The sequence below is a fragment of the Oryzias latipes genome, chromosome 3 (assembly GCF_053564925.1).
Source record: "Oryzias latipes strain Hd-rR chromosome 3, Olatipes_Hd-rR_3.1".
In the NCBI taxonomy this organism is placed as follows: Eukaryota; Metazoa; Chordata; class Actinopteri; order Beloniformes; family Adrianichthyidae; genus Oryzias; species Oryzias latipes.
In genome coordinates, this window is record NC_136239.1 from 24341677 (window position 1) to 24354866 (window position 13190).

Genomic DNA, 13190 nt, shown 5'->3' on the forward strand with positions numbered 1-13190 from the left:
TGATCCCCAAAAGATATTTTAAATCAGTTAAAAATCCTACGTTCATATAGTATTTTCCTCTGACTTAGTACTGAATATGATTGTGATCATTTGTGAGATAATGATTTTAGTTCATTTTGATTAGTCTTTTTCAAATTATTATTACCTTTTTATTAACAGGATTATTGTTATTTTAATATTTTTGGATTATTTCATGTCCAACACATAACAGTTGTAAATAAAAAAAGAATAATGACGGCAGATTTCAAGAAATGACAGGCCAAATACATATGTATCTTACAAAGGCTGCTGCTGTTCTTTTAAACGGTTTAAATGAATACTGAAGAGCTTCTTGGAACAAGAAAACGAAAATAAGATTGACAGAAGCTTTAAAAGGGAGGGACCCTTTTTTCTGTCTGCCTGACAGTGATTGTCATTTGTAAAGGAACAATGTTGCACTCTGTTCTGCCAGTGACATGACAAGGCTAAGAAGTACTTCACTAATTCTAATGACTGACTTTAGAAACAGCGCAGCATCAGGCAGTGGGATGTAGAAAACACCTTACAAAATAACAGGTTGTCCAAGACTCCCAAACATTTTTTTTAACAACCACTCCAACTGTGGACTATCAGTACAAAATTTCCAGACAATCACCAGCTTAGAACTCACCTCTTTACCAAATCTGTTGTTTGGTCTCTGCTTTTAACTCATAAGACAGCGTTTCGGCATCTATTCTGAATGGGTTTTGTCACTCAGAAAAACATAAAGAGCCTTTCCTTTAACTACAGTCGTCTGCCTTTTGCTGACAACACAGCCTTGAACCCACATACCGTCTCACCCATCCACCTTTCCACTGACATCAAACAGAACCTCAGACCTGGTTCCCTAATGCAATGCTATTTTTAACTAAGCGTTTCTAATAAGCTGCTGGGAAGCTGTAAATTTTTCATATGCAAGCACATATTTCCTTTGTGAAAACACAGAAACACACTTATTTGGTGATTAGCGACTGACAGAGGGGAGGAAAGAAACTGAATATGCTTGTATCAAATTGCATGCCTTTCAAAAAATAGGAATCCTAATGCGAGGAGTCGTCTTCCTGTGCACCACAGGTATGAGTGAATTATTAATCGGCCGGCTCATTTTAATGCTTTTTAAAGTGCTTTATTTTGATGTGCTAAAACATACTTTTAGCCATATTCAGTCAGGCATGCATATCATTATTTCTTCCATCAAAGAGGAGTGTCGCCCTTTCAAAGAGCACAAACAACTCAGCCTCATTTAAAATAGAAGTTCGAATATCAAAGACATTTCACAAAGGCCGGGCTTCAAACACTATGATGAAGTTTTTTTTTTTTTCCAGCTATACTTTATGAAAACTTAGTATGCAAAAGGTCTGAATTGTTTTTACTTTTTAACCTGACAGTGTTGAAGTGGTCTTGAGCAAGTTTGCTAAGCTTCGTGAAAGCCTTTGTAAGATTCTCTATGAACGGTGGTGTCTTTCTTACTCATCTTCCCTCCAGTCCTTGTACCTGTCCATGCTCAGGCTATTGTTCTTGATTTAACCTTCTTCTTTTTTGAGTCACTTTACACTAAGTTAAGAGAAATGCTAAATCAAAAAAGGTACTTGAATCCAGCAATGGCGAGCTGTTGAATTAACTCTTAACAAAAATTTAAAAAACAGCTAAGCCCCAATTTTAAAAAGTACCTTTAGAAACTCTGTAATAAGCAGCCTGTAACAAAGACATAATGGGAATTTATTGAAATGAATTGGACAGATGAGGCTATGTCCTAAAAGTTGAAAGCAGCATGTCCTTAGAATAATAAAGAAACAGCTTGAAAAATATACTCTTCAAACTTTATGAATTAGAGAAACTGAGGGGAAAGGACAGAAAAGTCTCAGTGAAAGAAATTGTCTTTTGAGAAAACTTTATGGAGAGCAAAGCACCTAACTACAGATGTTGGTATGAATAAAAGTGAAGTTGTAGTCAGCACCATTTAGGATGAAGGTTTTAAAACTAGCTGAAGACGAACATGATTAACATTTCGGGGTTTAATCAGTGCAGACCTCGTTTGCCAGTGGGGTGAAGCCAATACATATCTAAGACCAGCAAAGTGCGAGTACAGTTAATAAAGCTGCTCCAACTTAGATCATTCATCCAGATGCATTACAACCAGACATGTCATCACAACAGGTGGGGAGGCCTCAACAATAGGAGCATCTTCTTTTCATGCTTAATAAAATCATAGTTGTTCTGTTCTGTTGTGTGACCAGTAAGGCCAGTAATCTCCACCCAAAAAAAAAAAAAAGAAATACATATTTACCTAAAAAAATCCACAGGGTTGGATGTTTCCTTTATATGCTTGCAGTGACTCAAATTTATTACCAAAACCAGGCCAGGAAAGACAAAAACAATCAAAAAATGTAAAATCCTTTCCTTTATTTTGGAAAAGTCAAACAAAGAAAAGTTGACTAAAAAAAAGGGACACCTAAAAGCTAAAATTTGGATATGTTATATATCTGAAAATGAAAAGCAACCTGCTTGATCAGTGATTCAAACCTGAAGCTCCACCCCCAAGCATAAAAGTCACCACCTATACGTCATTAAAGAAAGACATGCCCATCCTGACTGCTAAAGGTAAATGTTGGAGAGGGTTGTGTGCTAAATGTTGTGTGACAAAGCTGAGACTGGGATGTTTGAGACTAGTTCAGACCTTCCTCACCTATGACAAAACATGGTCACATGTCACAGTTTATAACGAGCTTCAATGTCTGAAAACACACAACAACAATATTCCAAACGCTATTTAGTAAGTTGTCAAAGTTTGTTATAATACTGAAAGTTCAATTGTTTGTATATGTTTATTTTAATCAAAAGAAAAAAGGCCTGTTATGTTAAAGCTTGTTGACCATACAAACAGTGAATGTGTGTAAATGTTGGTCTTACCTGTCCCTTTGGTGAGATCCTTCTCCCCCCCACTTTCTCTATCTTTGGTTTGGTCCTCCTGGTCTGTGGTGGTCTCACTAGCAGCCTCCACATCCTCGCTCAGCTCTCCTGAAGGGGGAGGGAGAACGGGATATGTAAATCACCACGCCATCAGAATTGGTGGAAGCACTTAAAGGGACGGCAGCGTTTTTTTCTATAGGAGCTCACAACAATTACATTTGCTGACACACAGTTGCAAGGCTAGCAGACAAAGAGGGCAGAATCTGCCTTCTGCTCTGTTCCGTACGGCGTGATCTTTTCCGTCATATTTATTTTGACTTAAAATTTAGCATAGGCATGCACTGATTTGGGAACAGGAAAAATTCATCTTTCTTCCTCTCCTTTTTCGTCATTGACAAGTATTTTCTTCCTCTTTAATGTGGCCATAAACTGCAAGGGAAAAGAAGCACACATGTGGGCTGAAGTGGACAGATGGAAAAATGATTCTGTTAAGCATATCTCTCAAGTCAAAGACCTTATATCACACACATTCTCTGTCATATTCTACACACACACACATTTACTGTCCCCTGCTGCCATCTGCTAGATTACTTACCAATACAAATCCCATTTCACTTCTGTTATCCTACTATAGAAAGAAAAAAATCATGAATATTTAAAACTTTCCGAGCCACAATTCATTTTATTTTTATGCCAAGTCAAAGGCAGAAATCCCATGTAACCACCTTAAAAGCCTCAGCTCGATATATCAGACCATTTAGGAGCATCGAAGTACAAACAATGGATATTCAATAACGCCATTTGTAAGTAACACACAGAGGAAAAGATAGCAAAAACAGATAATAAAAAGGGCATCAATCTTGTTTATTTCCCTCTAGTGCCCCCTGAACATCCCCTTTGCCTGTTAAGTTTGTTTAAAAGTAGTGGGACTTGCATGCAGTAGCATTGATTTGACAACAGTAAACTAGGCCGCAGTCAATAGCCTCTATCAGTTATTACACAAGTCAGCTAATTCTCAGCAAATGTACTTAAATGCTCTTTTGAAAATGCTTTCATGCTTTGGTCTCTACTCTATGAGCTATTGATATATTGACAAAGCTACAAGAGCTGCTGAAATATCCTGTTCAAGTATTCAACCATGCAGTTATCACACATCCAATCTGAGCTCACCATCACTGCCCAGAGCCAAAACCACTTTTTACGACATTACATTGTCCCTCATCACCTGCTGCTTATCCCCTCAGTTGGGAAAAAGCTGAATAAATTCATACTCATCGTGTTCGCCAAACCAGGAAAGTCTCAATAGGGAAACAAACTCCTCAGCCAGACTGTCATGGCATGACCCCCATGACATTTCTGGCACATGTTATAGAACATATGAATCTTACTATCATATGAAGGTCACTGTACATTTTTTAGGGGGGTAACGTATTGCTTAGTCAATTTATATTGTGTTATTTTCTGCTTGTATCTTTGTCAATTAAGCATAAATGTTAAAGGTCAGAAAAAGGCAGCTGCCATATAGCTGCCGTATCTGCCTGCTGCTAAAATGCATACAGGGGAAAAGTGTGTCATCAAAAGAAAAATACCCTTCAATTTCTGCTTCCTAATATATAGGAGTGCTTCTCTATTTTCTGGATGAGAAAATGTTCTGTATAGCTTAGTTTAAGTTTTAAAATTAAACTAAGCTAAGTTTAATTTCCATTGTTTTAAAGGAATCACTGGCTTTTTGCAAAAAAGCATATTTTAGTGTTCCTTAAATCCAATGCATTTAACTAAAAAAAACAAAACAACTGAGTTCCTTTTCCTTTCTTTTCTATTAGCGCAATGAAACCCTCCTGCACAACTCATCCTGAGCTGGTGAGGAAGAGCGCTTCCAGATATCCACTGGTCTGCTGCAGAGCTCCAAATTCTCATCTATCACCTGTCTATGTAAATCTCCAGTAGTGTGCAAGAATTAAGATGCTGTACAGCAGTGCAGGCACTCAGATTACAAAATAATCCCCAGGTAAGTTTTTTCACCTCTGAAAACAGAGCATGGTGTCATTTCTTAGCTAGGTGACACATGTAGTGAGACTAATTCTCCACCTACACGTTTCGACACACTTTACATTCAAACATTACGCCGATAGGCAGCCAACATTCCAAAGCTGTTCAGGTTCCCTGTACCTACCCCCAACATCTGGCACCGGCACACATATTTCACATGCAAATGTATGAAGTGACATTTTTTTTCTTCAGGTGTTTTCTTCTTTCTTAATAGAGATGTTTAACCAACATGTATGACACATTAAGCACACACAACGCAGGATTCCATGCATAATTTATCCAGAATTGCAGACATGATTCCAAGAGCACTGTTACATCTTGGAGTGGCAAATGGCTTTGCCCATTTCTTGTCTCATCTAAACAGTATTACAGAATGATTAAAGCTAGGCAGACTATAATTAATGAAAGGTCACGAGTGGCCAAGGAGTGGGATGCAAATGGAGGAAGCACTAAAACTGCAGCCATAGATTAACTCTGAAAATAGATTAGAAGAAACACTCAAAGCAATGGCAGCCAGCCATTTCTAACCCAAATCTGAAAGATGTAAAGGACAATAGCCTGAAGGTTGTCTTCTAATTAATTGTCTTCATTAACCATCCTAATACAATGATATGAAACAACTACATTAATCTAATCATGCAAGCTGAATAAGCCCATTGCCGACACAGAGATTAAACTCATCTGTTCTAAGCATATAAATATCAGCTCCTCTCTGCCAGTCACTCACTTCATAGGCTCTCTGTTGCAGCATCTCCCAGACAGACAGACACACACACACACACACACACACACCCATAAACCATCTTGGCACTTAGAGCCCTTCCCCTGGTGAGCTTTGCAAGTGAGTGCAAAGACTTTATCAGACCCATAGGTGTCACTCTATACAAGCTGGGAAAGAGCGACTTCCTCACAGAAATTAATGAGGTGCAGGGGGGAGGGGGCCCAGCAGCATCAGACAGAAACACGGGAAGGGGAAAAGGGAAGAAATATGTGGAAATGACAAAAGCAGATGCTATGCAAGAGGCGCCCGGTGAAGATGAGAAACCGAAAATGGCAAGATTACCTTCAGATGGGAGAAAGCAGTCTTCCTTTCCCCTGAAGAGCAATGATTACACTAATGCTAATCAGACTGACAGGCACAAACGGTTGAATAAATAATTGATAGTAACCACTGCACTTTCCAGTATTCCTTCCCAGACTGTAGAGAAGAGCAGCAGCAAGTAATAATAGTCACTCTAGATATCTTTCACAAGGTCAGGCTCCTCCTCCGTCTTTGGCCTCAGCTGAATATACTGCTATGATGGTAACTGCTTTTCTGAGAGAACAAAAATCCAACCCTACCTGAAAATGGCTCCAGTGTTTTTTCTGTTGATTTTTTCTCTTTGCCTATAGTATGTGGCTGAACAAGACAGCTATCTATCTAAAAGGTTAAACTGTGCTTCTCCCCCATTGCTGGCAGCTTCTCTCTGGGATCTTTCTCTGAGTCTAAGATCTCATTACTTTCATTAAAATTACCAAGGCTGCCGTTATCATTTTTATCCAAGTGTCACATGACTGCACTGTAAATCAAAGAGGTGTATGCCCCCCCCCCCCGTTTTATCCCGGGACGGACAGCTTCCTTTTCTTTGGCACTGCGCTGTCGGATAAAAAGCAATCTTATTTCACACTTCACAGACTCCATCTTTCTCCCCTTCTTCTTCTTTTAAACTGCCCCCTCCTCCCCCTCATCATCCTTTGCACCCCTTCCTTATATCAAAGTTGGCCTGACTCTGGACTCGAGGGCACAAAATGAAAGTGACAGGAGGGTACCATGGGACAATGAGACACAGGACCCACGCTGAGGGCTTTCATGCATTGTCTGCTCCTCATATCAGCACCTCTGCACCCCATATGCAAGACCCCTCTTTAAAGGCATAACATATACAGGAAAACACCCCCCAGCCCTCGTAACCCTCCCACCTCCGGCACACGCTTACAGAAGCTCTTTCCTTGTGTCCTTTTAAGCTGCACCTCTAAACAAAACCAGATGACCCACGTTAGGATGGGGCTTTTGCTTATGACCATCTACTCAGTTCGCAGGATGATATGAAATATTTTCCGCTACTGCACTTTGAGAACCATGTTAGTATATATAAACACACATTGTAAAAAAAACAACAATCTATTTACTCACAGAGATTTTGTTATATGAAAACCAAGCAAGGCTATCTATTCCAAACTCGTGCTGCAAAGAGGTAAAGTGTGTGGTTATATATTAAATGTTTCACTACATTCTGGATATTCCAAGTGCTCACAAAATGAAAGCATGTTTTCATTTCCAAACTGTCTTTTCTCACGCATACCCTCCCATACTTTCTCCCACTTTCACATGTTGAAATGAAAGAGGAGTAAGCTCCCTCAGTCAGCACCGATGGTCAGAGTTATGTGTTAGATTCCTGACCTGTCCACGGGGGGACTCGTTGGCCTCTCCCCACTGGCCCTGCTGTGACCTCAGGACCTAAATGTGAATGAATACTTTGTGTCTCATAGGGCTGAGGGCAGGAGTAACCAGAGGAGGAGGGCTAGAAGTGCAGGAGTCTAGGGTTTGGGCAAAAAAAAAAAAAAAAAAAAAGAAAGTGTTCAACTGCAGGTTAATCACAAACAGCGCTATTAGCTCAGATTGCTTTTAAACCCCGCTGCAGCAGCCCTTCCTGCAGCCACTCGTCTGTTTTCCTGGTGGTGCCTGCTCATCACAACAGCCTGTGGGTCTGCAGCGCAACACTTAGTTTGATCCCTTTGGAGTTCAAACTCTGTGGAGCCATTTAAAGTATTCAGGTCAGAGTTAGTCTTTATGCTATCCTGGGACATAAAAACAGACAACAATATAGCACTAAAAGTGGATAATCTGACAACTTTTTTTGTGCTCTTGATACTCAAATTAAAAATATGTATCGAGTGCCGAGTAATTTTCCCTAATGTGCTGCCTTGTGGGAAATCAAAGTAATTAGAAATACTTTTCTTTTGATAGAAGCATGTTTAGATACATTACAAATAAAGTGGATAATGTAAGTGCAGCTCCAGTGCGTTTCACTTGAGTGATAAAGGAGAAGAGGATCTAAGCTAATGTGACTACGCTGGGACTGAGCATTCAAGCATTGCTCATTTTTCTGCCACACACATATACACACATACACACACAATACTGTGACTTCCTTGAATGCACAAGATGATGGCTGCAAACTAACACATATTACGCTCACAATGGAAGATGAAGGCTGTACTTTTCCCTGCTAGGACAGTAGGCTAAAAGCCTGGATGGGGGCAAAAGCATCACTCAGTGGCGCTGTCCCATCTACTCTGCCTGAGGGACATTGTCCTGTACAAAGAGTCACAGTGCCTCCCTGGAAATGACCCCCACCCCCGCCATGCATTTCTGCTTATCATCTACCAGCGCAGCCTCTTTCTAAAACCAACTTCTTTTTATTAATGCCCCCCCCCCGTGTCTTCAAACTACAATGGCTTCACCTATTTATGGCTGTTCAAAGGAACCAAACCTAACTGGGATGGGTTGGCGGAGTGTGAGGTCGGCTGGAGGGGTGGTTAGGAAAAAAAAAAAGGAAAAAAGAACTGGGGGTGGGGGTCGGGGGCATCACTGCTGTCATGAAGGGCAATCACATCAACTCTGAAATATTCACCACTGACTTGGAAAATGCGATAGTACAGCTTTGACAGGCGAGCAAGCAAGCCTCCCCTCCCCTCCCTCCCTATCCTCTACTCCATCACTTTCCATCAGGGCAGAAGTATGGTGGACACTCTGAATATGTATAACGCGGAAAATATATTGATTTTTCATTTGGCAAAAAGGGACACAAAAATCACATAACCTGAAACTGTCACAGCTCTTCTGTTCATAGTTCATCTCTCCTGATGTTTGGCTTTTTCCACAAACTCCCTTTAATTACCAGGTACACACAGCTTCAGAGCCCCTCTCCACAGAGACATAGCCACATACAGCCTGCTGGGTTTAACAAGACAGCCCACATCTATTATATATGACATACACCCAGCAGCTTTTGTTTCATATCTAACAAATAAGAGCAATGAATAAGCCTATATCCACTGTTAGTTTTCTTTTCTTACACACACAATTGAGAGCAAAGTGCTTTGTTCTTGGAGAACTTTGACATTAAAAGTACAATGTGCCACGATATACAAGGATTTTCTTCTAATTCACACTGTCTGGTCCCTACACTTTTTGAGTTCTGAACACACTTCTGCTTGACATGAAATTTCTCCCATTGATTTGGGTTTTCCCAAGTCTCAGGCAGGTGGGTTTGTGTTTATCTGAGCACGCACGTTTGTCTATGTCTCTGTCCATTAACAGGTACTTATCTGTTTATCTCTCCTTTTAGGCACCGCAGACCAGTACACTGAACTGTCTGAAAAAGATCTCTGTCTGTCGATTTATCGAATGTACCATTTGCATATCTTTGTAGTGCTTCCATCTGCCTGTGGACTGTTATGTGGAGGTATTAGCTCAAAGATCAATGTTACCATGGTTGGATGTATGTAGCCCCTACCTTTGCACGTGCAAGGAGTCCGACTCGTGGAACCCACATAAGTCCTATTTTACATGAGTCCTGCTGCCAAACGCTTTCCGGAGTTCTTTAATCTTTAGAACTTAAGGTACACAAACACCTCTCTGAGCTCCTTGGTCCAGTGCACACTGTTTTGCCATCCTCCTCTACAGTTGTACTAGTTCTCTGTTTCCATCTAAAGCCCTGAGCTTGACAGTCTGTTTGTTTTTGAAAGCGTACTCAGAGATAAAACAGAATTCAGCAAGCTTATGAATACCAATTTTGCTAATCAATTTTATTTCAAATATAAAATATAAGGTAGAATTGATGTGTGTTTGCTCTCAAAAGTTGAACGACCCGCTAAGTACAGATGTTTTAGGTTAGAGGAGAGAAATGGTGAAGGCTGATGTGGTAGTGATTTATCGTGCTCATTTATTTATCTTACTTATTTCTATTTATTTCATCATACTGCTATACATTTATGGATGGAGTCAGTGCATTGGGATACCTTACCAAAGATATTTATTTTTCTTGCAGTCTGTAGTGGATATGCAGTGCAACTTTTCCTTGAACTACAACTTGGTTGGTTTCTTATAGCTAATTGCTGAAGAAATTCAATCATTATACTGTGCAGGCACTTTAAAACATCCATGAGAGCACAACCACTTATTGGAAAAAAAATGCTATCCCCACCTCCATCTATCCAGTTTCTAATACAAATCAAACATAGGGAGCTTTCTTTTACCATTTGTCTTTCTTTCTGTTCCTCTTTGCATAGCCCATCCATTACTTTCACATGAAATATGAAAAGGCAATATCCTCTCTGTGTTTGTACTGAAGCGTAATGTGATTGTGTTGTCATTTATAGGAAATAATCACAAACCTCTCTTTCATTTTCCAGTTCAAATAACCATGAAAAATTAGCCTTCAATGTCAGGGAGGACAACAAAGGGATGCACACAGACTATTGCCTTACCACCGCGCTTGACATTTCTCCTTAATAGCAAAACGGGTGGTTGTTTCTATCTTTTTCAATCTTTTTCTTTATATAACCTATATTTTTATGTAATTAAAAAGTTTTGTACTCTTTGAATCTTTGAAAATCTCTGCGGTACTGTTATCTAGTCCCATGGCTCTTCGTTTTAGAATAAGTTGGAAGGTGAGAAACCTTTGGTTCCATCCACAATCTGCAGCGTGTTCATTAGTACCCCTACTTCTGTCCATTAATGGCCCTGTTTAAGGCATATGTCGCCCGACAACCACTACGGGGGCTAGGTCGCCCTGACTACCGTCCGGCAGCCTGGTAGGTAAATAATTCAGGAGCTATAACTCCCTGTCAGCAGAGCAGTCCCAAAAACCCACATTCAGGACACAATTTGTTCAGGTGTTGCTCTCTGTTCAGAACTGAGCCTTTGCAAATAATGTACATCATGATGCACGTACAGGACCACACACAATTAGCCCAAGCTGAAGTCTGAGGATCCTTTTTATTTAAGAAATCTTTATTTTCACAGTAAACAGCAAAGTAAGGGTAATTGCTTTCTGTGTTACTGCCATTAACTCTTAATAGGCATGTTGTTTCCCACAGTAATTATACATAAAATAATCAACCAACCTTATAGTGCAATTATGGAAAATGCATTTAAGCAAATCTAAATTTTACGAAATGCTGTGCTCAAATTGTGAATTTGTACAACAATAACATTCTCTAGAATGTTAAAATACTTGATGGTGACCACACTTTGTGAAACTTTTAAATGATTAATATACAGTATATTTATTGTATGTTAAAGTTTAACAAGATTTTAATATTTATTTATTTCCTAAATTTTCAAAAAATGTATTCCAAAACCATGATTAATGACAATTAAAATTACAAATCGCATAAGCCAGTGAAACAAATACCAAGCTTTTCTCATTTTAAAGAAAAAAACTTGTGTTTAAAAATATCTAATCTGGAGTTGAGAATTTTAACTACAAATCCCATTTTTGGCAATATTACCAGAATATTTTCTGTTGCATTAAAAAAACATTTTGAAAAATGAAAAATACTAATAAAGCAGCAATAATATTATCAAATCACTTGCACATGGAGGTACATCTAATAAACTCTGCAAAATACCAGAATACAAAACACATGGCAAAATCCAAATTCATATTTGCTTGGTTTTTTCTTTTCACCATATACTTACATGTTTTTTTCCTGAGTAGGATTTTTCTCTTCATCATTTCTAATATTGTAAGGTTAGATTTTTATTTTCTCTAAAACATTTTATCATAACATGCCCTGTTTTTCCAAGAGCATGCTATGAAACTTTGAGTTACAAGTTTGTCTTGTGGGGCTGCTGCCCCTGTACGGTTCTCCTGAGGAGACTTGGAGTGAACTGAGAAATGCTGCTTCTCAGTTCTCTTCAGGTCATCCAAGAGGAAGGCTGAGGAGAGGGAGAAGCTGAGACAAAAATGAGAGCATGATGTGGCTAAAGAGGCCAGCAAGTTTAAAATGAATAAAGTGAATTGTAATGTCTGATGTTTAATAGGAAAAAAATACATGAAATACCAATAAATCAATCAAACTGTAGTCAAAAGATTTTAATAAGAACACTAAGACTATAACCCTTAAAAGGTTTGTTCCAAAAATAAAAAAAAAGAAGTAGGATATCAAATCTATAAGAGACATGCCAAGTGTCCTTGAATTCTAAAGAAGAGGCTAATTAAACGGCTTTGTGGAAACCATTTTGCACTGACTGAACAGGTATGAATGGTGGCGGGTTTGATGGCAGCGCAGATAAGAGAGAACAGAGCAACTCACACCAGCAGAAATATGTGTTGCCTGATCCGCCCATCCACCAACTAAAAGGACTTTTGATTTATGCACATTTGCCGAACATTAGAGAGATGTAACATCACATCATTTAAGGTGACTTCTACTTTTAAATTAAATTGTTAATGGTCGAAAGAGCACAGCTCACATTTCCTACCCTGATCCCCATCTATTTACTGTACTGTTGACTGTGCTCAGAGTTAAGGAGATATGTGGATCTGAGCGGAGGAGTCCCTACCCTCTCTAAGGCACGGTTTGGGATTAACAACCTTTCCCCCACAGAGATCCAGCATGCTGCTAAAGTGGTAGTGTTCCACAGTATCTTACATTTCCGTCATATGCATGGGTGGTGTTGGTGTTTTTCTATGGTTGCTGTTACTGTGTTCACTGTAGAAGACTCCTCTCATTCATTAGACAAAGGTTGAAGAGTTGGGGACGAGAGCCCAGTAAGGTACACAATTAATTATTTATCCCAGTGGTTGGTGTTTGGGTGCAACTGTGGGGCCTAAAGCAGGGACTTTAACAAGCAGAGCTCTGCCTCTTGAGGACTGATGTAGTAAACAATTGAGAAAAAAATATTGTGCCAAGGGTGTCAGTTAGCAGGAGAAAGCAAACACTAATCACCAAACTAATCATTAAAACATGCTGCCTATAATAATGTGGCTCTCTGCGTATTTGTGGTTCCTCCTTCTGTGTACGGATCCAAGATCCCAAAGCTTCATCGTGTTCTCTGTCTCCATTCTGCCTCTGGCTCATAAATAGGCCCAGACACAGACTCCTCCTCTTTATTCAGCCGTGGCCTCTGTTGGCTCAAGCGAAGACTGGTGGCCTCCTGA

At 39.5% G+C, this 13190-nt stretch overlaps 1 protein-coding gene across 4 annotated transcripts in view; it reads right to left on the reverse strand.

The window, feature by feature from the left end:
- zfhx3b (zinc finger homeobox 3b) overlaps positions 1 to 13190 on the reverse strand; it is a 271937-nt gene that overhangs the window by 19797 nt on the left and 238950 nt on the right. For all 4 annotated transcript variants that reach the window (XM_078944478.1, XM_078944477.1, XM_078944479.1 and 1 more), the window contains one exon: positions 2929 to 3036. In XM_078944478.1, coding sequence (XP_078800604.1) covers positions 2929 to 3036 — 108 coding nt within the window. The remainder of the gene's footprint in view (positions 1 to 2928; positions 3037 to 13190) is intronic.